The following is a 26,344-nucleotide window of genomic DNA, read 5'->3' as shown; positions in this document are numbered from 1 at the left end:
AGAAATTTGGCATTTATGCGTATAAAAAGTTGATTCAAATTGAATTTAAATAAAACGTTTGTATGATGCATAATGCATTGCATGATTGTCAACGTCTAACATTTAATTATGTAATAGTTTTTGCTGCCGTCATTTAGTATATGGAATACATAAAGATTTGGTTTGCAGGTAACCATGTCATTTCCATGTCATTCAGTGGCAGAATTCAGGGTGTTTGATGCACTTATTTTTGTTTTAAGTGTTTAATGTCATCGGCGCCAGCTCAGGCTCATGGGCCTGGTTGTCTCGCTAGGCTTTGAGCCGCGTACACCAGCTGCTCTGTCTCCTCCTGCCAGTCCAGCCCACCCTCTCCTCAAGTTACCCGAGATAACACAGCTCAGAGAAATCTGTCCTCCTACCCCTCCCTCACTTGGCCCCGGGCCCCCTATGATAGAGCGCTAAGTGTGGACTCTTAGGGATATCAGGGGGTGTGCAGTTTGGACAGTAACCCAAGCCAGTACAAACACAGCCCAAATATATCCATAACCACTCTGTGGTTGGGGATCGAATGGGCATCTGGATGAAGACATGCACTAGAGTAGAGGCAAAAAGAATAACAGAAGGAAATAAAGTTTAGGATCTTACTTTTGTTGGCTAAAAGGTGTCCAAAAAGCAGGCTGGGATGAACTTCACTCTGGGCTTCAAAGCAGGGTTGGAAGACTCAAGTTCCATGGAGAACTTGGAGAAGCAGCTCATTTGCCCCATCTGTCTGGAGATATTCACTAAGCCTGTGGTCATCTTACCCTGCCAGCACAACCTCTGTAGGAAGTGTGCCAATGATGTTTACCAGGTATTGCTTCATTCCTATTATAGTGTTCTAGTGTCCTATTTGTCAGGTTGAATGGTCATTCTCTCTGTAGCATACAGAAACTCCATTAACAAAGAGCTGTTCAGTTTGAAGTCTTAAGGGCTCACCCAAAAATTCTGTCATTAATTACTCACCCTCATGTCGTTCCAAACCTGTAAGACTTTTGTTCATCTTCGGATAACAATTGAAGATCTTGTTGATGAAATCTGAGCTTTCTGCCCCCCATTGGCAGCTACACAACTACCACTTTGACGATTCAAAAAGTTCATAAGGAGATTGTAAAATGAATCCAAATGAATCGAGCTGTTTAGTCCAAATGTTCTGAAAAGACACGATCGCTTTGAATGATGAACAGATTCAATATTTTGTTCACATATAAACATTCATCAACTCATCAGTGTGGTAAACAGAAGCTTCAGCAAAAACCAATGAGTTTCATTCTCATGTTACGCAGCACGTTTGAGCTTCAGCAAAAACCAATGAGGTTCATTCTCGTGTTACGCAGAACGTTTGAAGATGAACAAAAGTCTTACGGGTTTGGACAAAATGAGGGTGAGTATTTAATGACAGAATTTTCATTTTTGGGTGAACTATCCCTTTAAAATCGGGAAGAGATTTGGTATTCCTCTTTGGATTTTGATAAAGTGGATTTGGATTTATGAGTAAAATTACTTCCACATTTTTTTCCTAAACATAAACTACTTTAACCAACATGAAAGTTGCTTAAAACATATGGCTGCAGCTCAGGGTCTTATGATTTGGGCAACTGTTGTAGGCTATAGGCTACCTCATGTAGAAACTTGTCAAATTATTGGCAGCTATTTTGTCTATTTTTGCTCCGCCAAGTAAATACCAAGTCAAAGCAGAATCAGCGCGTATTAGAGCAACAGTGGTGTTTGGAATGAACAAATCGCTTTAGTGAATGATTCAATGACTCATAAGGTGTTTCTCAAACGGAAGGCTGCATCCATACTGAGACTAGTTCAGTCCATCTGAGGCTTGTAGGCTAGAGTCCTCGGCAAAACAAAAGATAACATCTGCTTTCATGTCTGAAAACATTATTTTTGTTTTACATTTAATAATGACTCGTTTTCCGCCAGTTTTATTTTCGTGATTTCGTGTGCAAAGGATTGTGGGGGATTTAAGGCCGCGAAGGATAGGCTACATCCGATGCACTCTTCAAAACAGGCCAAATGAAGGACACGAAACAAAAGACCTTCCAAGGATCCTTCAAATTGAGATGGCCTTCAGCGACGTTTGATGAAGTGGCAACCGAGATATGCAGCCTTCCGTTTGAGAAACACCCAGACAGCCACTTGTGAATGAATCGTTGTTTTTAAATGGTTCGGCTCAGTCGCGTGTCGACATAGTGGCATATCGATGTAACCTGCAGAGAGGGGCACTGAGAATGCCACATCTTCTTGTCTGGAATATGCGTTTATATACTGTCTATGGGAATATGCAACAAAAGCAAATTCATAGTAGGAGGGGCACAGACAAGCGGAGTGATACAAACAGCAGCGAAAATTGTCAGTTGATGCCGCGCGCTCAATCATTCAAATTCAAGGACCGGTGTCGCGCCGAATTTCTACCCCCGCCAAATTATTACCCCCCTAGTATTGGTAGGTTTAGATTAGTTGTGGGGGAGGGGTTAGGATTAGGCAATCAGGTACTGACTTCAACGAGGGGGGTAATAATTTGGCAGGGAGTCGAAATTCGGCACAACACCGGATCTGGGGCCTGTACCATGAAGCCGGATTAGGTGGCTAGCCAGCTATGTTTCAGCTTAGTTTCCGCCAACCCTGGGTTTTAGGTACTATGAAAGTAGCTCGGCTTTAATCGGTGTTCGTTGCCATGGTATTTTACGCTGCACGGCTAACCTGCTCCGGGGCAGGTTATGTTCTGGATTCGAGATCTCAGACTGAAGTTTGACCAATCAGCTGAGAGCAAAGAAACATATAGGTGACGTAACTTATTCCAAGTGTCTGTTGCAATGACTTCACCTTTTCTTCCAAATCCGGTGGACATCTCAGCGCAAATTGTTTGACGAGCACTTCGTAGAGAAAGAGTTTTTAGCTAGACAAAATCCCCTTGCCTTAACTGATAGTTACTTGTATGAAAGATACAGATTTTCCGCGGAAGGAATTTCTTATCTTTGCGAACTTCTTGAGCCGCACATAAAGAATTTAACACGTCGAATTCATGCACTTACTGTACCGCAAATGGTATTGCGTTGCGGTTTTTTTTTTTTTTTTTTTGCAAGTGGTACATTCTTTCACGGTGGGTGACGCACAGAAGCTATAGGGGAAAACACGGTTTGTCAAACCATTCGCAAGGTGGTCCTCGCTCTGCAGGAGTACATGAAAAGTTTCATGTTCCCCGGACATTTATCGACCATGTCCATAAAAGAGGGCTTTTATCAAATTGCCAGTAAGATATATTGATAGGGTGACATCACATGAACACTTTTTTTTTAAGCAAATTTCACAAGTGTACTATACAAAATAATACATGTTAAGAATTATTTTGAATCTTTTTTTTATTATTCTTCTGTTAATCTTATGATAGGATTCCCAAGTCATTGCAACATGTATGCAGTCTATTGCTCCAATCTTCATGCTCTAGGGAACATGAGGCAGATTATGTTAATAGGAAGTCCTATCACAGCCTTAATGTTCAGGTAGAGATGATGTGAATATGTGAGATGATTATTTTCTGTGAGATGAATCTTTAAATTAATAGTAACATTAACAGATATAATGATTTACTAAACATTTCATCTGCAGACGACTTGTGGTCATGAACATATATGATCAAGTTTGGATGCCAAATGGCCTGGCTCCAGTGCTTGTCTCACAAATTTTCCATGATTCTGTGTTGTGTCAGCACTTTGAGGAAAGCAAGTTAAATTTGGTACAATACAAAACACTGTTAATTGGAACTGAGCTAGAAAAACCTACACAATAACCCCCTATCATGACCCTCAGACAGGGCCACAGCATTGCTTCAATGTGGCCCTCAGTAAAACCAGAGTAAAGATAGAGATGACCTTTGGCATCCTAAATGCACGTTTCAATGGTGTTCGGCCCTTAAGAGTCACCAGAGCGGGCATCACAGATAGTGGCTGCATGTGCCATTCTGCACAATATAGCCACCAGTAGAAAGGAGCGAAAAACACCACAAAACCAGCTTCTCCCCGATGAAACTGAGCCGATCACACTTGACCACCCAGCTGGTGCAGATGTAGATGCAATCACCATACAATATTACACTTAATAAAAGCACATTGAAACTGCAGATATGTCTCAAACTGTTTTATTGGTTTTGTGGGATGGGAGGGAGAAAGAGAGCAAGAGAAAGTTGCATTAATAAATATTCATACTAAAGTGTTACTTGGTTAAATAAGTTATACTAATATATATATATATATATATATATATATATATATATAACTATATACATACTGAGATCAGTTTTGTCCAGCTGTTTGATTTTGTTTAAAGCCTCCTCAGCTCACAGTCAGCTCCTTTAGTGAACAGTCTAGTTCAAGTCTCCTTTAGTGAACAGTCTAGTTCAAGTCTCCTTTAGTGTGCAGTCTAGTTCAAGACTCCTTTAGTGAACAGTCTAGTTCAAGACTCCTTTTGTACAGGGCCCTGACTGAGTCTGTTTCCACCTGAAACATAATTCCACCACAAACATGATCATTACAAGTTTTCTGGAGGCTCATCAAAATCACAAAAAGTTCCTTGACTTCCTACAAACACAGGACTGACTGTAATTTATGTCAAGGATTTTAAATCCTTACACATTTCTTCTGAAGCCCATTGAGGTAGAGGCCTCAGTTTCTGGGGCAGGTTGTGAAAAATCCTACAATAAAAGAGATGTGTAAGGGCCAGTCCCTTTTTTATGCCACACATTCAAATGTTTGCCACAATAAAAAGCTCAGTGCATTCACAACAGCAACTGTCTGAGAACACACAGACAGAGTGTCTTCATTTCCTCCACCCTAATAAATAAAAGTTGGCCAATGTAAAGCATAACTGTTGTAAAGCAGGTTATGTTTGGTGATCTGTCTGCTGCATACTGACCTCTGTGTGGGAGACTGTGTGTATGTGTGCTGGCTTCAACAGGGACACTGTATTTCCCTCTACTGCAGAACATACAGTCAGCCATATTTACAACTTAAAAAAAAAAGTAGTAATGTATTGCACACGTACCCAGTGTTACTTGCTTAGAGGAGCCAGCACCAGAGTCAGATTGTACAGCACCTGTAATCATCCATAATCTGAGAGCCAACTACTCTGCCAGTGTATTCTGGTTTTCTGAATTTAATTCTTTATTTCTGTTTGCTGCAAACAAGTGTTTGTGATAAAATGTTCACAAAAGTAATAAAAGGTCGTGGTAAATACTCACCACTTTGAATTATATTTTTATATTTTGTCTTTATCTGCTGCCAAGAACATTTGGAGTTGGGGTTGCATCTAAAAATCAATGAATATTAATTTTTCTTAGTACCGGTACATGCACATTTTTATATATTATAAAAATAGGCTATAGGCTATATTACACGTATAGGCTACACATACATACATAATTGTACATAAATATAGAACGTATTTGTTTAACTTACACATTAACAATAAGCAATCTTTCTCCAACAGTCTTCTCTTGCTTTGGCCGCAGAAACCGTATTGTTTCGAGCTTGAAATACATATTTAAATTCATCGTAATTATGAATGATTATCTCTTGCTCCTCCGCGGAAAAATCGCGACCCGCGATTGGTTGTTCAGTGTCGACGTCACTCTTTTATGTGCACGCGCGCGTGGAGTAATCATAGCTTGAGGATCAAAGCCTGAGTTGACAGAGAAAGTTGATGAGCTGCATCATGGTACCAATAAAGCCTGATTGCATCGGTTTGGTTTTGTCAACTCAAAACTTATCCTGTAACCCCGAGTTTGTTCAGCTACCTTCATGGTACAGGCCCCTGGTGACGCCGCCGAGAAGCTGTTGTGTGCTGTTGTGAATTTGGCATTTAATTTGGACATTTAAAGCGTAAAATATGAAAAATGTGATGTTATTTTTCCTTAGTTATTCTATTCCTCAACCTCATTTACTTTAAAAGTTTTAGAATTTACTTAAAAGTCATTTTTGAGCTGACTACTGTTTTGTGAGTTTGAAACAAGATCTTAGAGGCAAAGCATACAAATAGAGATTAATAATCATTTAGCATTTCTGATTTATGCAAACACTCTTTTACTTTGTTCCTTTGAGGTATTAGTCTAGGCATCTCATCATCAAGATGAGGTTCTCAGTGGAGCCATTAGTATTCCCTCAGAGCGGGTGACGTTGTTGGGCCAGACTTTACCATGACTGAGAGCTGCTATCCATCTATTCATTCTCATCTTTCACTTTTAACAATTACCCAAAGATAACTGACAGACAAATTACACCATTTGGTGGGCAAAGGCATCCATTCATTCACCTATTAATTTGGCCACACAGCAGGTCTGCTCTTTTCTTAGTCCTACTTTATTTTGTATATTAGTCACATGGAAGATGAAACAATCTTAAAGGAATAACTAGCCTGTATGTGAAATGCCATAAATGATATATTATTGACTCACCCATTAGCTTACAGAAAGTACACTGATGTGTGCAATGGCTGATTAACTAATGTTTTACTAATATTCTTTTACTGGTTTAGGCCTCTAGCTCTTTTTGGCAAAACCGGGGCTCTACCACTCTGTCCACTACTACCACTACAGGGGGACGCTTCCGCTGCCCATCTTGTCGCCATGAAGTGCTATTGGACCGGCATGGTGTATATGGCCTTCAGAGGAACCTGTTAGTGGAGAATATCATTGATATCTACAAATCAGAGTCTACCAGGTCAGTTTCGACTTGGAGTCATCTCCAAAGCGCTGTCTTTTTCTGGGCCTGTTCCAAGCTCCAAGAACAAGCATATCTGTTTTGGAAGCACTGATATGAATGAAAGCTATTTGTTGTAGAGGATTCAAAGCAGTCCTTTCTGTATAGAGATCCAGCAACCCCCCGAGCTGTGTAGCAAAAATACACTGTATGCCAACAAATTTAAATTGTTACAAAAGTCTAGTGACACGCCACTAACCGACACTTGTTCTGTTTCATCAATGAGGCTTAAACCCTGCGTAGTGACACAAATATGTGATTTACCCACATGTGGGAGATTTTCTGCCACGCCACATAAACACAACAGAGACATGGGACCTGAGGCTCTGGTGACTGCTGCAATCCTTTGCCAAAACACTAAATATAACTAGGACGCTTTATCCCTGTGGCAATAAACAATGTGTCATGAGACCTCCTGTGAAAAATATGCGTAATTGGGTATAATAAGACATAGACTTTGAGGTCTTTTGTAACAAACGCTGAGGTGCTTATCATGAATACGTAATGTAACATGGTTAGTAATGTGTCTTTGATGGAAAGCAGGTCACCTGAATGTAGAGGTTGTTTCAAAGACACAAAAGATCAGTTGTGTGAATATACACACACAACTGATCTTTTGTGTCTTTGAAACAACCTCTACATATACAGTGCTGGTCAGAATTATTTGCCCCCTTGGTAAATATGATCAAAGATGGCTGTAAAAATAAATCTGCATTGTTAATCCTTTTGATATTTTATTATTTAAAAAAAAAAGCAAAAATCTAACGTTTCATTGAAGTAAAAGAATTGAAAGTGGGGGGAAAATCACATTATGAAATAAATGTTTTTCTCCAAAACACGTTGGGAACAATTATTTGCCCCCTTTTATTAAATACTATTTGCAACCTCCTTTTGCCAAGATAACAGCTCTGAGTCTTCTCCTATAGTGCCTGATGAGTTTGGAGAACACCTGACAAAGAGATAAGAGACCATTCCTCCATACAGAATCTCCCACTCATTTTCTATAGGGTTCAGGTCTGGGTACTGGGATTACTGGGAAAATTAGGCCCACAGCATTAAAGATACAGCAGAGTATTTCATTTTACACATGGGGTACTTTTTTTTTTATCCCTGTGTGCACCAAACCCATATTAAGTGTTTTCTGCCAAAAAAGCTAATTTTTTTGTTTCATCTGACCATAGAACCCGTCCCGTTTGAAGTTCCAGTAGTGTCAGTTACTTTTCAAAGGTTCTATGGTCAGATGAAACAAAAAAAAAGCTTTTTGTCAGCAAACACTTAATATGGGTGTCTCTCTCTCTCTCTCTCTCTCTCTCTCTCTCTCTCTCTCTCTCTCTCTCTCTCTCTCTCTCTCTCTCTCTCTCTCTCTCTCTCTCTCTCTCTCTCTCTCTCTCTCTCTCTCTATATATATATATATATATATATATATATATATATATATATATACACACATACACATACACACACACACAAGAAAAATTGGGGGTAAAAGTCAATTAAAATTTACCATATTTTTTGTGATATCAGCTAGGTCATGTTTTCTCTAGTTTTAACAATACATCTTACCAAATTTTGTGAAAAATAAATCTTATTAAATGTGATGTAAATGTGTTTTGTTTTAACATTTTTAAAATATTTATTTAAAAATGTCTAGTTAATTCACATCCTATTTTTTCTTGTTGAATATTGCTTCACTCTGAAACACATCACATTATGAAAGTAAAATATTTTGATTTATTTTTATTTGTTTAGTTAGGTTATTTCAATGAGATTTCATTTTTTTTACACAAACTTATAAATGCTAATTACAACTTATAAATAGATCCTGTAGTAATATATCCATTCACAATAGTATGGTTTCATATGACTACGCTATCAGCAGACATCCACTGGATGGCAGTCTTTCATCAACATATTCTGTTTTGAACAGGCCTGCCGCCAACACACTGCACATACAAACCATCTCTTTCCACTTGAGAAGACAGATTAGGACAGATGCTTGTTGAAAAGGTCTATGTGAGTAATGTGCCCATTTTAGGACAGAATATCATATTAGTTGCATCAATCACTTTTAAACGGAGCACCTGCTTCAAATGCCTTTAACGTCAGATTTTCGCATCAGCTCCCGTTATAGTGATTCACCTCAGGGGAAGTGATATCTCACCTCCCATGTCACAAAGAAAGAATGCTTGTTGTTGTGTGTAGTTTATCATTACATGCACAATTTAGAACCAGTGACATTTGCTATTCAGAATTGAATTAAGGATGTCTTTTAAATTTTGAAGGTAGCAAACTGGAAGAATTCTATTGTACAATTCTAATTCAAATTTGAATTTGAATTCTGCAGTATATAACTAGTCTTATTTGTAGTTTTAGAATTCTAGAATTTCCATCTATAGTTATGATAAAATAATGAGCTGGACATTGTGTTGTGCTGTATGGCAAAATGAAAATACGGTATTTTATTGTTTTACGGTATTTTACTGTTCAGAACTTTTAGGTAATTTAACTGTATCGGTCAAGAAAAAATATCTTTTTTGTTTATACTGTAAGGTGCAGTATGTGTCTATACAGAAGTTGACTTTAAAATAAAGCTATTGTTTGCCACTGTTACTGCCCAAAAAAAAGAAACACTCTTTTTTGAAAAAGATCAATATTCACATTTTTTGACAACATGCCCCAATAGCAGGTTAGCTGTGTCATCAAATAGAAATTATTAAATAAAAATGTAATATTATATTATATATTTATTTATATTTTATATTTATCATAATTACTTTTTCCTCTGGAGAAACTTGGGGTCAGCGCTTTGCTAAAGGGCACAGTGATGATAGCTAAAATTTGCAATCTCTGATTTACCAATGCAAATCTTTAACCTTTCCACTGCACCATAAATCTCTTTCTGTTTTGATTCTACAGGTTACTCCTACCCAAAACAGACCAACAGCAGCTGATGTGTGACCAGCATGTGGAGGAGAAGATCAACATCTACTGCCTCACCTGTAAGACACCGACATGCTCCATGTGCAAGGTGTTCGGGGCTCACAAGGACTGTGATGTGGCCCCACTGCCGGTCATCTACAAGAGACAAAAGGTAGAGGATTTGCATACAGGATAAATGACTTCATCAACCAGACAATCCGTTTTTTTAAAGTTTGAGTTTGTTTTACTTAGTTTGTTGTGGTGTGAATGACCTCAGAATAAAACACAGGCTGTTTTGAGGCTGTGGTGCGACACTGAGAACTAGACAGATGTGTGTATGACACGCTGACCAACAGGTTTCACACATTGCAAGTGGCTCGATCTCACCAAACTTCTCTCGCATCAACACTCACTCACATGTCACAGACCATGACTGCTTCCTCTTCAACCAGTGACCTACTTTTTCAGTTTTTGCTGCATCTAATTTGTCTAACAAATGTTTTCTGAAGAGATTAATCAAGAAGTCAAATTTAAAAGAGCCCATCCAGTCTTTATGATATTCCGGCCCCTAAATATGACTCGGAGTCGCATCCCTCCTTCATATTAAAGGTGCACTATGTAACTTTTTTGTTAAAAATCAACATTTTCAATACAGTCAATACATCATCTATCCTCCTCCTTATCTGTAACTGATGAACTTTTATTTGGTTATTAAACTGAACTGAATCAACAATGACTTGAGCTGAACAAAACTGACTTGAACTGAATAATGACACTATTGCTTTACATCGGAATTTACCTGTTTATTACTGTGAAGATGCTATATAAATAAAGGTGACTTGACTTGACTAAGTATGAGCAATTGCAATGCTCTATAGCAAGCACGAATAATAGCACATCACAGAACAGACAATACATCTTACATAGGATCAAGATACTTATGAGATTAAGGTTGTTAAAAAGCAAACAAACAAAACAAAAAACAGGACAAATGTGTTTCGTCACACAAAAAACGTGCAGCATCACAGCAGTTTTGTCACTTTCGAATGCTTTCTTAACCTACATGATATTGAGGTCTTGGCCTACTGCACCTCTTGTGAAATGGCTAGTAATGAAGGTCTTCATACCAGGGTGCAACTGGCCCTGAGAAATGAGTCACTCCTCCCTGTTGTGTTTGAGTCATAGCAGCTTCTTCTGGTCTTTACCTTTTATTTGTCAGTTTTGTCCTCTAAGTGCCTGTTCTCAGCTCTCTCTCTCTCTCCCTTCAGCAGCCACCAGATGAACAATGACTAAACGTATCAGCCTTTCCCAATAGAAAAGCATGTGCATGGTGGACACCATATGTCGATCTGTTATTTGCAGTGTTCGTATGCTGAAGGTCAATTCTCATCATCGGAAATAGTCTCTTTCTTCTTGTAGTATATCTACAGTATATCTACTTCTGTGACTCTTGGTTTTGGGGAGCTGGAACAGAATGACGTAACGCTGCAGGATCATATTGGGTGGTCGATGCCCAAACCGGCTCCCAAACCACCATAATTTTTGCCAGGTGGCTATGATGACATTTTCTCTTTTAGTCATGGCCCACTATAAACAGTGAATCACTCATTTCAAATGCAAATCAGCTAAGTTTGATCAGTCATGACGGGTAACATTCCTACAATCTCGGCTTTTAGTTCACATGCTGTTCTCTTGTCTGTAAGTGTGGTTATCACAAGTTGCATAGCCAAGTCTGACATGGCTTTCTTGTGAAAGATGACACGTTGAGTGCATTGGTCATGTGTTTGACCAATGCACCCCCCCCTTTATTTTATGAAGACCTGTCACAATTGGTTATATTCTGCTGTTTTGTCTCAGACAGAGCTAAATGATGCCATAGCCATCTTGATGGCAGGAAATGACAGAATACAGGCCCTGATCTCACAGATGGAGGATATTTGTAGGACTGTCAAGGTGAGAAAGAAATGTTACTGTAAACCACAACAATTATGATATTGTGTGATAGGACTGGCTGATATATTGAATATTCAAGATATATTCGTGATGATTAAACATTTTGAATCTTCTTGGCTGCAGTGGCTGTTTAGTTAAAATGATGGATCCTCTGATTTGCAATTTTAAGCCATTTTAGGGCAAATATTTATAATGTTACAAAAGTATCCTGAAATGCATCCGTCCATCGAGAGAGAATTTTTTGCTATATTGCCCATCTCTAGACAGTGATGATTTTTAAATATTTAAAAAATGTATTTACATTTTTTTGTTGTTGTTGAAACTATTGATGTTTAACTTTTACTTCAAACTAAAACAGTCGCTGGTAATCTTTTGCAGGAAAATGGTCGTCGGCAGATGCAGCACATCTCTGATAAGTTTGATGAACTTTTTGCCATCCTAGAAGAGCGTAAAAGGGAACTAGTAGAGACTGTCGGCCGTGAGCAAGACCAAAAACTAAGCCATGTTCGCTCCCTTATCCGTCTCCAAGGAGACCACTTAGAGATGTCCATCAAACTTGTGGAAACAGCCATCCAGTCCATGGAGGAACCTCAGATGGCTGTGTTTCTGCAGGTACAAGTCTATCTATCTATCTATCTATCTATCTATCTATCTATCTATCTATCTATCTATCTATCTATCTATCTATCTATCTATCTATCTATCTATCTATCTATCTGTTTATCTGTCTGTGTGTCTGTCTGTCTGTCTGTCAGGTTCAAAACTTTTTTTGTCAACATATTAAGAGTTAAAGGTTTCTACACAGGGGATTTTGGATATTTGTATCACTCCATAAATCATAAAATACTGTCAACAGCCAGAAAAAATAATACATTTTCACCATTTTTTTTTTTTTTTTGAAAACAGGAGGCAGGATTTATTGCACAAATCAATCATATCCAATCATAACAGATCATATCCAATTGAGGCATTGCCTCCTCTCACGTGACTTTCCCCCATTCATCCTCAATTACCCCCCACCAAACCCAGCGCACACTTTAAGGAGTATGTTAAAAGTCAGTAGGCTCAGGGGAGGCACGAGAGACCTTTTTAATGTCACATTTTGTAATTTTTTTGCTTTGTAATATCGATTATTTTCTCATCCAATTTTTTTGAGGAGACATGGCCTCTCTTGCCTCCTCTGAGAAAACGCTCCTGGAACAAAAATATGTAAGAATAAATAAAAATGAAAAGTGCTAATGAAGTGGAAAACAGCCTTTTAAAGGCACACTATGCAGTTTCCGTTTTTCTCAAACAGCGACCCCTAGAGTTGCTGTGGAGTACTTGTATTTAACGTTACTGTCGTAAATACCACTCACGCAGAGCCGTCTCTGCACTCTTCCGACCGTGCTTTCTTCGTTTTCTTCGTCGACTGCCATGATTCACGTCTGAAATGCGTGCTAGTGTCTTCCATAGAGGCTGCTTCATATGTTGTTGATGTATGTGACGTCGTGCCGTAAAGCAAGTCGTGATTCTAGCGAGATTAGGCGGGGCGACACCTTTCAAACTTGCATTGCTGGTTTTGCAACACCCCCCTGCCTCCCCCGCTTTGCTATCGGGATGTTTCACCCTACTACGAGTTTGTTTACCATCGAAAGGATTTCAAAGCTGTTATATTAAGGTACAAATCTTGCATAGTGTGCCTTTAAGATATGTATTGTACTTGAAATCTACAGATGCAAATAGATAGTGTAATTTTTATTTTTATTTTGGATGTTTTCATTCCACTAGTCTGAAACAATGTTATCAAAAGCCAAATAGCCCAAAATCTCAAAATTGACCAATGCATGAATTTTTTTTCCCCTGTAGTGTCTTGCCCTTAAAAGTCTAGATCATTAGCCTCAAAGTAGTTTGCAAAGCTACAGGCAACATTACCTTGTCTTAAATCAACTCATCCCTCCATACTGGCATTTTCCCTACTACATTCAAGCAGGCTCGGGTAACTCCACTGCTTAAAAAACCAACACTAAACATCATTTGCAGAGAATTACAGACCTATCTCTCTCCTACCATTCATTGCGAAAACACTTGAAAGAGCTGTTTTCAACCAAGTAACATCCTTCTTGTCTCTGAACAACCAGCTGGATGTCAACCAATCCGGCTTCAAGAAAGGGCATTCAACTGAGACTGCATTACTGTCGGTCACAGAAGCCCTAAGGATCGCAAAAGCTGCTTCCAAATCTTCAGTTCTCATTCTCCTGGATCTGTCTGCTGCCTTCGACACTGTGAATCATCAGATCCTTATGTCCACCCTCTCATCACTGGGCATCACAGGAATTTCCCTCAACTGGTTCGAGTCCTATCTCACAGGTAGGTCCTTCAGGGTCGCATGGAGAGGCGAGGTATCCAAAGCACATCAACTGACCACAGGGGTTCCTCAGGGTTCAGTTCTTGGACCCCTCCTCTTCTCCATCTACACCACATCACTGGGACACATCATACAGGCACATGGTTTCTCCTACCACTGCTATGCTGATGACACACAGCTCTTCCTCTCATTTCAACCAGATGATCCCACAGTAGCTGCACGGATCTCAAGCTGTCTGGCGGACATCTCGACATGGATGAAGGAACATCACCTGCAGCTCAACCTGGCAAAGACTGAGCTTCTCGTCCTCCCTACCAATCCATCTCTACAACACGACTTCACTATCCAGCTAGATTCATCATCAATCACCCCATCAAGGTCGGTCAGAAATCTTGGAGTAATATTGGATGACCAGCTGACCTTCACAGATCACATTTCAAAGACAGCTCGATCATGCAGGTTTGCACTGCACAACATCAGAAGGATCAGGCCTTTCCTAACTGAGCATGCAACACAACTTCTCGTCCAGGCCCTGGTCATTTCTAGGCTTGACTACTGCAATGCTCTTCTGGCTGGACTTCCATCATGTGCAACTAAACCTCTACAGATGATCCAGAATGCTGCAGCTCGTTTTGTCTTCAACGAGCCCAAGAGGGCCCACGTCACTCCTCTGTTCATCTCTCTGCACTGGCCACTCGCTGCTCGCATCAAGTTCAAGGCATTGACGCTTGCTTACAGATCTATCACAGGCTCAGCTCCCTCCTACTTTCACTCACTCCTACAAGTCTACATCCCTACCAGAAGCCTACATTCGGTCAACGAGCGACGTCTCGTGGTTCCATCACTGAAAGACACAAAATCACTTTCCAGAACATTCTCATTCACAGTTCCATGCTGGTGGAATGCTGTCCCCACCCTCATCCAGAATGCAGAATCCCTGGCAACATTCAAAAGACAGCTGAAAACCCTTCTCTTCCGTGAGCACTTAAACTCATAAAAAACAAAATAATTCTCTCCTTTTTCCTTTAAATCCTCGCTTATCAGGCTTATGCTACTCTGAACAATGCCTGAACTTTGTATTTTGAACACTTCTTGAGTTGTTTCTTGCCTCTTCACGATGACTCGCTTAATTTAGTCCTAATTTGTAAGTCGCTTGGGACAAAAGCGTCTGCTAAATGACTAAATGTAAATGATCACTTTCTAAGTTTCTACATCAAACTCACGCAAACCTCTGGTGGTACAGGTGCTTGTGAATATGTGACGTGGACTTATTGAGCTGTGTGGAGCTAATGTTCCAACAGTGGCAGAGCTGTTTGCTTTCAGAGCCACCCAGAGATGCTTGATGCAAATGACCCAGTCCTTGCGTATGCTTTTTCCTGATCGACACTGTGCCTGTTGCTACATTTCAAGCATCCTTTAATGACAAGGCCCATGGAGGGGGGCTGACATTGATTAGCGAAAACCTCCCACAGCTGGGGACGGAGGAGCACAGATCCCTGTCCTTTGACTAGTGGCTCAAACGGTCAATACTTCACCATGGCTGAGAGCTGCACTCTGCAGAAAGAGACTTTAAACATAGGTGATGGAGAGGTGAAATTGTTTTTTGAAACAGCTTTCACTATAAAGCCTCAGGTGCAGCGCTGCTCTTTTTAAATAGCACTTCTCAGTGCAAACAGTGTGTCAAAGGAGGGTGCCTAACAAGTGTCTGTGATTTAGTATGTGCGCATGAAACTATGTTGAAGAGGACTGGGGGTTTTATGTTTTAATCTGCTGCAGAATCCTGTAGTCCTAAAACGAGTGTTCTTCTTTGCTGTGTTCACAGAGTACAAAAGAAGTGTTCAAGAAGTAAGTCAGCTACGAGTGATGTGTTTTGAAGTGTCTAAAAGGGATAGTTCACCCAAAAATAAAAATCCTGTTATCATTTACTGATATCATGTTACATATCGTGTATGACTTTCTTGATGACCGAATTTTCATTTTACGTTGAACTGTCCCTTTAAACTAAACCATATTCAGCATGTGTGCTTCATCAATATCTGATGCCTCCTAAAGACTAACAATCATGATTAACAACATCACAGACAATGACTCAACCAGCCTCCCACCCCTAACAACCCACTGTATTATGCATTGATTCATAACATTCATCTACATCAATATTGTGGGAAAGATTCTGGATTTATTGAAATCCCTCATACTACCACTTTATCTTCTGCTGACTTCTGCATGTAATTCAGCTCCAAACGCTTAATGTGTAGAGTTTTGTGGACCCACTGTATTATTCTAATGTATTTTCAAATGTAATTTAGTCCTGTAATTTAGTCCTATTTAATTATTGCTCCAGTCTTCAGTCACATGATCCTTCAGAAATCATTCTAATATGCTGATTTGCTGCTCAAGAATAATATCTTATTAATATCAATATTGAAACAGTTTTGCTGCTGCTTTTGTTTTTGGAACATAAATGTCTTTAATGTCACTTTTAAGCAATTCAGTGAGTCCTTGCTGAATATAAATATTAATTTCTTATCTGCTAGCACATTTTTTTAATGCTCCCCCAAAAGACACTCTACTGACTATAAGTGACTTTGCAAGTATGTCAAATTATTCTACTCACCCGAACCCTAACATCTAACTATAACCTAACAGTCTGCTATTCAACTGACTGGTAGTTAACATTTATCTGCAAAGTTACTTATGGTTAGTAGAATGTCTAAAGTCGACCATCAAAATAAAGTGTAAACAAAAAATCATATTGATTCCAAACCTTTGAACTGTGTATGTTAAAAGAAATGTAAGATTAAAATATAAAATCCCTCAGTGACGTATGCTGACTATTTTTCTCTTACATTCTTTATCAGTATTTCATTGTTTACTATAGTTGAAGATTACTTTTATCATTTCCTTGTCAAGCACTATATTTCAACTCTGCTATGGGAAAAATCAATGCAGATTTTTTTCTTTTTACAAAAAGTTGAAAAATATGAACAGAAAAGATTGCGATTTTGTAATTCCATATAGCCATTTTGGCTAAACATTCAACCCTATTTTTTTTTTTTTTTTTTTAAATGTAACAGATTGAAAAAAAAAATTATTTGAAAGAGAAATGATCATGGATTATTAACTTTTTTTTAATAATGTGCCATTTGTTGAGGCACATTTATCTGTTCAAATTATTGTGATAAATAACTGGTACTTTACAATGCTGTAACCACATATTTAGAATTGGCGGTAATAACTGAAGAAACGGCTATTGAAAAAAACATATTTGAGCATATTTGGGAAAATATGATTTGCAAGTTGAAAGACATGAACGTTCAACATTGAGGTTTTCACAGGTATTTCCTTCAGTAAATGCAAGTCTTCCATTGATGCTGCTAGCTAATTGTCTCCAAAAGCAACTTTTCTTTGCAAAATGAAACTTTATGCAGCGTGGGCAATAACGTATGAATCAGCATTCATCACATTTTCCCCCAAAACCTCTAACTGTTTAGAAAAATGCTTACGCTTACAACGCTGTCTAGCTGTGTCTTATTGTTCATGCTACCCTCCACCTGCGGAGACCGCGAGTGGTGCCTCGTGCACCTGCGTCACCAGCAGCCACGGGGAGACGGAGGAACTGGGACCTAATGCTATCCGTCACTTTTATATTTGTCCGAGCAACTTCACCGCTCTGTCCTTGACAGGATCACAGACACTGCCAAGGCCACCAACATTGAGCAGACGGAGGCAGGCTTTGAGAGCATGGACCACTTCATCATCAACACGGAGGATGTGGCCGACATGTTGAGAGGCATCGACTTCCAATCAGGTAAAGGCTGCACAGCTATGATGACGTCATCTTTCTCATATGTCCAGTTGTTTGCATTGGTAAGTTGAAGTTGCATTGCAATGTATTTAGTGGTGAAACGTACTTTTGTTGCAGGTGAAGATGGGGAAGACGGCAGTGATGAAGCTCCTGGAGACCTGGCCAACTCACCTGGTCAATCAGGGAGTGGTGATTCAGGGAGATGCTAACTTATTTTTAAACCCAAGGTTAGTTTCAAAGATGAAATCATGGCCTTAAAGGGATGGTTAACCCAAAAAGGAAAATTCTGCTATCATTTGCTCGCCCTCATGTCGTTCCAAACCTGTATGAGTTTCTTTCTTCTGTGGAACACAAAATTTTGAAGAACATTGGGAGCCAAACAACTTTGGAGCTCATTGGCTTGGATGGATAAAAAGACATTTCTCAAAATTTGGGCTCTGCAAATGAAAGCAAGTCAAAAGTCCTTTAAAGGGGCCATATAATGGTACATGCACTTTTACAAATTGATTGTACTGAAATGTGTGTTGGCAGTGCCTGTACACAACCATCATAAAATGATAAAAATCCATCCAGTGTTTTTTTGTATCTTCTTATATGTTTTCCCCCCATCTCAAATCAAGCCGTTCGATTTTGTGACGTCACAAAATCGTCGCCCCTCCCACGATTGTTAATTGACAGCAGCGTTTCAACACAGACCCCCCTCGCTCGTGAGCGAGCTGTCAATCATAGTCTGTGCGGTCATTGTTGATACGCTGGAGCACTGTCTATGAGCAGAATGGCGTCTAAGTGATTGTGGTGTTCTGTTCTTGGGTGTAATAAGGAACACAGCAGTCATTTTGATGTTCCTAAATCCGAACCGCTGAAGACGCAGTGGCTGAGTTTTGTTTTCGAAGGGAATATTCCCCACGATCAACAGCAATGCTTTCATGTTTGCGCGAATCATTTCACACACCAGACTGCTTTATAAACGAGGGTCAGTATATAACATGTTAACATGTATCAAATATGATACATCAGGCTTTTGATGAAGGTTCATGTGTACATTTCTCGATCATCGTTGTATTGCATAGCATTATATGTTTTACCCCCATAATAAAAATTACAGAGTTTTGATTTTAAAACTAACCATTTAAATATCATCTTACTAATACACATTATCGGGAGATCTACAGTGACATTTATATGCCTTTTATGTAAATAGTCTGGTATACTGTTCTAAAGATCTCATTGATTTACATTACAAGCTATCAGAATGTCATCTTATTTTTTACCCATATAAATATTAGCATCTGCACCAAATTGCATATTGTTCAGTTTGGGCGTTTGAATAAAATTAAGGTGTTTTTTACTCCTTAAATGTGAGCTCCATATTCTTCTATATCATACTGTATGAGCTATAAAAGCCTGATGTATTAAATATGATACGCAGCAAAACACACCTGCAAAGTTTTTTATTTATTTAGATGTTTTTAAATATTTTGTCTAAAAGTTTAATAAACTTTTCCAATTCAAAACATTAGAATTTCTGACTATTATTTCATACGTCAGGCTTTACAGGGTTAAAGTGTTTCTCTTCTCTATTAGTGTGAATCTGGCAGATCATGCAGACGTCCCATCCTGTGATGTGAACATTCTTGGCAACAGAGGCACTCATTGTGTTGAGTACACTCGTCATCTCCTACCAAACTCTATTAAAAATGTGCTGACTAAAGTCTCTGTAAGGGGTCCATAAACATGTGGATCTGGTGAAATGTTGATGTGATGCACTCCACCTGTGTGAACCATATACATAAAAATCACCTTAACACCAGTTATTAAAAAATTGCAAATGGCTGAGAAAAGATAATTTAATATCATTTGTTTGCAGAAGCCACTTGGTTTAATAATTTTGTATCTGATACAATTTGCTTTTTTAGTGTGAAAAACAGGTGATGGAGAGGTGATGTGAAATGTAAAACATTTTCTTAATGTGAAATGTAAAAACATATATTTTTCTTAATGTGAAGAAAATTGTAATACAAAGGACCTTTTCCCACTATAAAGTACCTTTTGTGCAATGGAAAGTTCTTAATGAGCCATAAATGCCAATAAATTTTCATTTGTAATTTGATTTTAATCAATTTTTATTTGTAAGGAGCTGTTGAGCTCCAAAAATCGCTTTAAAAGTCAATGAAAGTAGTTCTTATGACTCATGTGCAATATTCCATCTGCTTATATGAAATCATTATCCCTTCTGAATCTCTTCATTAATTCTCAGTCGATGCATCTTTGCTTGTCAAGATCCTTCGATTTAAATTTCAATCTCTTTCTCACTACCTTTTTTTCAAGCCTTCATGCGGCGTCAGAGGACTTGGAATATTGGGCATAGATTATGTTTAAAGGTCCAGTAAGCGATTTCTGAGAAACGCTGTTGAAAGTGGATCAGACCGAGCACCCAACACACTTGTAGCCAATCAGCAGTAGGGGGCGTGTCCTCTCATGATGAGAGCGAGCAAGAGGGAGATTTGAAGACTGTAGAAAGAGAGATGGCTGAGAGACATTGCAAAAAAGAAAAGGTCAGGGGAATATCACTGAAAAAAGAAGGGTCATGATCAGGGAAGAGCTTTAGGACCCATATTAGAAAAACCTGAAAAAGGTCGCTGAGGTTGCGTTGTTTCAGCTCCACTCATGAGTATTATTGGCTTTGCTATGTTTCACAGAACCAAGATATTCTGTTGTTGTAATGTTTGCTATTATAACGGAACAGGTTTGGGTGTAATTGTTTGTCTGGAGCTATAATCATGTAGCCTGACAAGCCAGACCCACATCAAGATATTGGGTCTGGGAACACACCATTGGCAGGGCTCAATCCAAGGGGCGGGATAAACGGTTGTCTTTCAAAATCCCTCTGCACGCAATAGGATAGCGCTACAACCAACCAGAGCGTTTTCCCACCAGCGGAGCTAGTTGATAGATTCAACTTCGGCAAAACTATGAACACATCTTCCTTTTTTAAGAATGACTTCAGTGCCGTTCTTTGTTCTTTTCTCAAAGAAAAGTCTTCCAGAGTCTTCCAGATTCGCGGCCAAAGCCGTTTCGAAAGACCGCTGTCTTCTTTGTTTTCAAATAGCAGGGAATTCACGCGAAACCGTCACAACTCTGCCGTCATTATGTTAAGCCCGTTCAGCTATGATAAAGAGACATCCACTCATGTTCATGCGTTTTGGGGGCGGAGCAATGAAGGGATGGGTGTGTGTTTAGGGCCATCCTTAGGGTGGTGCAGTGCAACAGTGCTGCTTTTGGGGGCCCTGTGCCAATTGCAAATGGGCCACACTGGGCCCCGCCCAACGTTTGTTTTTTGGGTGTGTTATTTGGGTTGATTTCAAATATCAATACATATTTCTCAGAAATTGCTCACTGCACCTTTAATGTGCTTTTTTGTCATTTTTGAAGCATGATAACCCCTGGTCCCCATTCACTTTAATTGTACAGACAACAGTGTGATCATTATGCTTAATATATCATTTTATTGTTCAGCATATACACGCTTAATAATAATGGTTCTAAAATGGGTTTTGAAAGAACCTTTCAATACACAGTTCTTAAAAGAACCATTTTTTTTCTCTGAGTAAAGACCAGTTTAATAATATAAAGAACCTTTTGTGCAATGGAAAGGTTCCATGGATGTTAAAGGTTCTTCATGGAACCATAGATGCCAGTAAAGAACCTTTATTTTTAAAAGTGTGTGAGTAAACAGTAAAAACTTACCAACCAAGGTGTAAAAGTTGTTTCTAAGATTCATGATTTATACAACTTGGAAAATAGTATTTGCACAAAATACATATCCTGTTCTTTAAGAGGTGGGTATCCTGTCATGCAGGGGCATCCCCATCTCTGCAAGCTTTCTTTAAATAACCGTTCCTCTTACTTCAATTTAAAGGTCAGAAACCTCTTTAATTCGGGCAGCATGCAGCTTTCTCTCTGGCACTTTACTGATCTAATAGGACTGTGTGTCCATTGAGTAAGTGCAGCGTTGAGAACAGGGCTAAATCACAGTGGCAGGCACTCTGCATCTTACCTCCATCCACCCCCACCTGTGCTGGAGCCGTGAGTCCACTTCCACCCATTACTTAATAACCGCTCGTCTCTGTGTCACCAGCTATGGATATATGGCAGTGGAGATATATGACGTGCTCACGGACGCTGACCTTGTCACTCGTGCTGTCAGCTCACTGATCAATTCATGGAGGGAAGGAGAGGGAAAGAGTCATTTGGAGAAGCAGCATTCGGTCTAATTATGTGCAGAACTACTCCACACATGGAGCTTGTCCACTCGGAATGAGGATGGATCTTATTTTGATGATGTGGTGCGTCACAAGCTGACGTACCGGCCTTCGTGTAATTTAAAGCTGTAATTTTTCCTAGAAAAAGTTGTTGTTTTTTTGCAGGTGCCGGAAGCAGGATGAAGAGGCAATCTGCGGGATGAGATGCGACTTGTTTAACCGTTACTTATGTAACACGTTGTGCACAATGACACGTCCTAAAAACAATGAGTGTTCAGTCAACATATGTTCTTGCCAATGCAAATCACACCACTGTCCTCTCCCACTTGCCCCATTTATGACTAAAATAGACTGAGTGTAAGTGGAAGATTATGGAAGATTTAACTCATATATTTTATTTTTCATTTCCAGGGTATTTCCTGCGCTGACTTAAGAGAGACTATAAGGAGGAGGTTTTGTTTAATCCTTTCAACGTGGCAAGAGCTTCTTTCATCTGGCATTTTGTGGCCCTAAGACTCTGAGCTATAGTTCAGTAAGAGGAATTACAAATTTATTCATAGCTTTTACATTCTGGATGTTTAAAAATGTTTATGATGCAGCTTTTGGTCTTTTTTGATCACATAACTTTAGCAGAGTTGATTCCACTTAAAGTTAGAGGAGAACATATGAAACCAGAAAACATTTGTGGGTTGTCCAAATTATATATATATATATATATATATATATATATATATATATATATATATATATATATATATATATATATATATATATATATATAGTTTTGCATTCTTTTGTTGGTAATCTATACATCAATATTTTAATGTTTTCATTAAAAGTGGTGAACGATGTGTATAACATGGGCTGATATTTCTGTATTTATCTACAAATACACCCAACCTTATTTCAAAATAATGATTGATTCATCTGAATTGAATTTGAAATGTCACTATACCTAGCTCAACCATTAGTAACACATGTACAAAAAAAAAAAAATATATATATATATATATATATTTTTTTTTTTGGAAATATTACCGTTACAGCCCTTCAATTCATGATATGCAGAGCATAGAGTAATTTCCATTGTGACATCTCACCTGTTACTCACCACTTTGTGTTTTTATGTTTTGTGTAATGTTAATTCAACCCGTGTCTGCTGTGATCATTACCACTTTTAATGGGTGATAATGAGGTTTACATGTTTGCAGTTACTTGTAAAAGGCATGTAGTCTCATTTATTTCTGCAGATTCATGTTCAAAATACAAAGTCATGTTTATGCATTTAGATGCAATATAAGATGTCATTTACATAATGATAAGCAATATACAATGTACAGTATATCTCTACCACTTTGTAATATTGTCCAACATTATTGTCACAAACGTGGGTTAGCCTCTTGGTTGAAGTGCAAAGATCATTGTTTCCCACCGTGTGAGGAGAACATACTTTTGCACTTATACAGTGAGCATCTGGGATTATATTGGCATTATTACCAAAGTATAGCATTTTATGTCATGAGAACACTCCCGTTGGCAAAGTAAGAGGTTGCAATCAAACCAGCCATACAAAAAAAAAACCCGACCCTTAACAGTGGCCGGTTTACAAGTGGACAGTGAGCATTTGATGAAAACCATATTATAGAATTAGCAGTAATAGGATTTGTAATGGTTTAGTAGTACTGTACCTCTTCCATTCATAACACTAATTATGAGGCCAATAACTTAAAACACTAAAGGGGTACCAGGCAATTGTACATTGATTGATTGATTTGGTAACATATGAACCCTCCTGCACAGCGTTTAGAGGTCCTGAACAGGTCTGTTGTGGCTTTTGCATGTGGTTTCCCAAGTTCTGAAATGGTCCAGAGGTCATGGAGACAGCAGCAGGTCACCAGAAACTCTTCTGGCTAACAGATGGATGCCACTCTTAAAAATAAAGGTTCCACATAACCCTGATGCCACAAGAGAGCCTTTTTGAAGAACTTTTTTATATTCTGTAGGTCTTCAAGCCGGGTTGCTTTAAATAACCCACTAACCAATAGCCTGATCAGAAGAAGATTTTTTTTTTTTTTTTTTTTTCATCTCCAAAGAACCACAGCCAACTCAACAACGACAAGGAGGCTGCAAAGAACCACTGAAGAACCTTTATTTCTAAGAGTGTGGGTCGAGCAGGAGGCATCGGTGAATGTCGTGCTTTAGCGAGAGTTTTGGGGGTGTGAAAGAGTGCATCGAGCTTGATCTTTACTCTCCGACTGAAAGCATCATCGTTGGACTACAGCTACTTCCCAACCTCATCTAGATATTTGCGGTTCAGTCCCGCCTGTTCCCTTTGATTCTCGTTCCGCGCCATTTCTATCATGTTTCTCAGCAGGTGGAAGGTGAGGTCGATGGAGATCGGAGGATCGTCGTTCCGTTTGGAAAACTCCTCTAAGCTGTTGTCCTCGTGAGGAGAGCGCAGCTGCGCCGTGGGGAAGTGCTGGAGATGCAGGACACCACCTGCTTTCTGCGCTCCGACGGTTCTCTGCAAATACTGAAGGAGTTTTTCGCCCAGCAGGAACGACACGGCGTCGTCTCCAGCCCTGTTCAGGAGCACGTCGTCTAGCTGGCTGCTCATAAAGCTCATTTCGCGGGGTCGACAGGTGTTCAGCGGGATGTGGGTGATCAGTAAGACCGAAGTAATGAGCAGGACCAAAGGGACGGGCTTCATGCTGGACACAGCCGCGCGCTTCCTGAGGAAAACACCCAGGTGTGTTACTTCACATCAAAACAAAACTTTGATACATGCTGACAATTAAATACTTTCTGCTGTTTTAAGTAAGCTATTAGTAGCCTAGTAGGCTATAAATAACAAAACTCACATTATTTAGCAAAGAGTTATTGTAAATAAATCAAAAAAGCTTAGGCCAAAACAAAGATAAGACTACTTTTTGTAGTAAATAGACTAGGCTACTATAAAAGTAGGCTACTACTATCGATTATAAAAATAATAGATACATTTTGAGATAATTCTTTCAAACATTTAGGTTTTTAGACCAACGTTTTTTCCCCCAAAATTCCAAAAATAATTCCAAAAGGTTAATTTTTAAAATATAAATTCGATTTTTTGTATTATGTAGGCTAATATAAAAGTATTAGAATATAAAAAATGTATATCAGTATATACACATATAAGTCGTACATCAAACAATACCGGTGAAGAGTTAAAAGAGTTTGCAACTCGTTTATAAAGCAAGAAAAATGAAATCGCTGGTCCACGGTTTAATAACTATGATGATCGTCAATATCACAGCAAATGTCTAGCCTATTTGTACATACCGTTATGTTTTAATTAAAAACGAGCAAAAACCGTCAACTAATAATAATAGGCTACCTAATCTACTCTGATAGACAGATAAACCGAATCTTGAAGAAATCCAAACAATCAGCTCAATGAATGATGACAGTCCTGTACAATATAAACACTAAGATCTCATTCTCGAACCTAAGCTTGAATGGCCTCAGTCAAGAAGTTGAAAGCAAGTCATATTAAGGTAACTTACTCGATCGTCTTCTGTTGCTTCAAAAGTACTTGTAAGGAAGAGTGTTTGCAGACAGACTGGAGTGGAGCTCCTGTAGCTCAATGGTTATATACATCACACACCGCTCCATTGACGTCAGTGGAGCTGCATAAACTGCTTGTAAATGAGGCAATTCTGAACTGGAAGGAAGAGTGGAGTAAAGGTGCTGTAGATCCGAAGGACAAGGTGAGGCGTGTTATTTATTTATTTTTGTCTCTCCAAAGTTTTCAATCAGCAAAGATGATCTTGATGCCGTTGCAAAGTCATGAACTTAGTTTCAAAGAAAATGTATCCGAAGTTGGAACAGACAGGTGATCAGTGGATGGTGATACTTTGACAATCAAAAGACTTGTTTTTTTAAATGCACCTGAGAAAAGTGAGCTGAGGAGCTGCTGTCGTGATGGATTTCTGCATGGATGGTCATTTGTGGTCAGAAGGAGAGCAGAAGCGCGCGACGGGGACACGAGACTCTGTCCAAGGTGCTGAAATCCTTCAAGACGCAGCCAGACCTCACTGGTTCATTATATTACAATAAAACAATTTCTTTGCATATTTCTATACTGGGTGAGGTGTTTCTACGTTTGTTTGTTTGTTTGTTTGTTTTTACATACATATATATATATATATATATATATATATATATTGCAACAGTAACGGAGAAACTGTAAATATTGTAATAAATTACACATATACATTGCAATATGGCTGCTTCAGTACAC

At 38.9% G+C, this 26,344-nt stretch overlaps 2 protein-coding genes across 3 annotated transcripts; one reads left to right on the top strand and one right to left on the bottom strand.

Annotated features, from left to right (window-relative positions):
- The first annotated feature begins 453 nt into the window (after positions 1 to 453).
- On the top strand, positions 454 to 19,912 carry trim54 (tripartite motif containing 54). Of its 2 annotated transcripts, XM_084091503.1 has the most exons (9): positions 454 to 829; positions 6,553 to 6,737; positions 9,693 to 9,867; positions 11,553 to 11,648; positions 12,027 to 12,260; positions 15,818 to 15,840; positions 17,682 to 17,806; positions 17,921 to 18,030; positions 19,388 to 19,912. In XM_084091503.1, exons 1-8 carry the CDS (start codon positions 662 to 664, stop codon positions 18,010 to 18,012), a joined length of 1,098 nt encoding a protein of 365 aa, XP_083947629.1. In that variant the 5' UTR covers positions 454 to 661; the 3' UTR covers positions 18,013 to 18,030; positions 19,388 to 19,912. The 2 variants fall into 2 exon arrangements, with proteins under 2 accessions (XP_083947629.1, XP_083947628.1); XM_084091502.1 differs by lacking the exon at positions 19,388 to 19,912 and having other exon boundaries at positions 17,921 to 19,313.
- A 3,310-nt stretch (positions 19,913 to 23,222) lies between these two features.
- Positions 23,223 to 25,735, bottom strand: uts1 (urotensin 1). The gene is made up of 2 exons (XM_084091289.1): positions 25,608 to 25,735; positions 23,223 to 24,797 (listed from the first exon to the last, which is right to left on the bottom strand). The coding sequence occupies exon 2, from the start codon at positions 24,773 to 24,775 to the stop codon at positions 24,347 to 24,349; it is 429 nt and encodes a 142-aa protein (XP_083947415.1). The 5' UTR covers positions 24,776 to 24,797; positions 25,608 to 25,735; the 3' UTR covers positions 23,223 to 24,346.
- Between the last annotated feature and the right edge of the window lie 609 nt (positions 25,736 to 26,344).

Source organism: Abramis brama (genome assembly GCF_963993115.1).
Source record: "Abramis brama genome assembly, chromosome: 18".
Lineage (NCBI taxonomy): Eukaryota > Metazoa > Chordata > Actinopteri > Cypriniformes > Leuciscidae > Abramis > Abramis brama.
The sequence above is the reverse complement of the archived record's forward strand: the minus strand, read 5'-3'. Positions and strand labels throughout refer to the sequence as shown.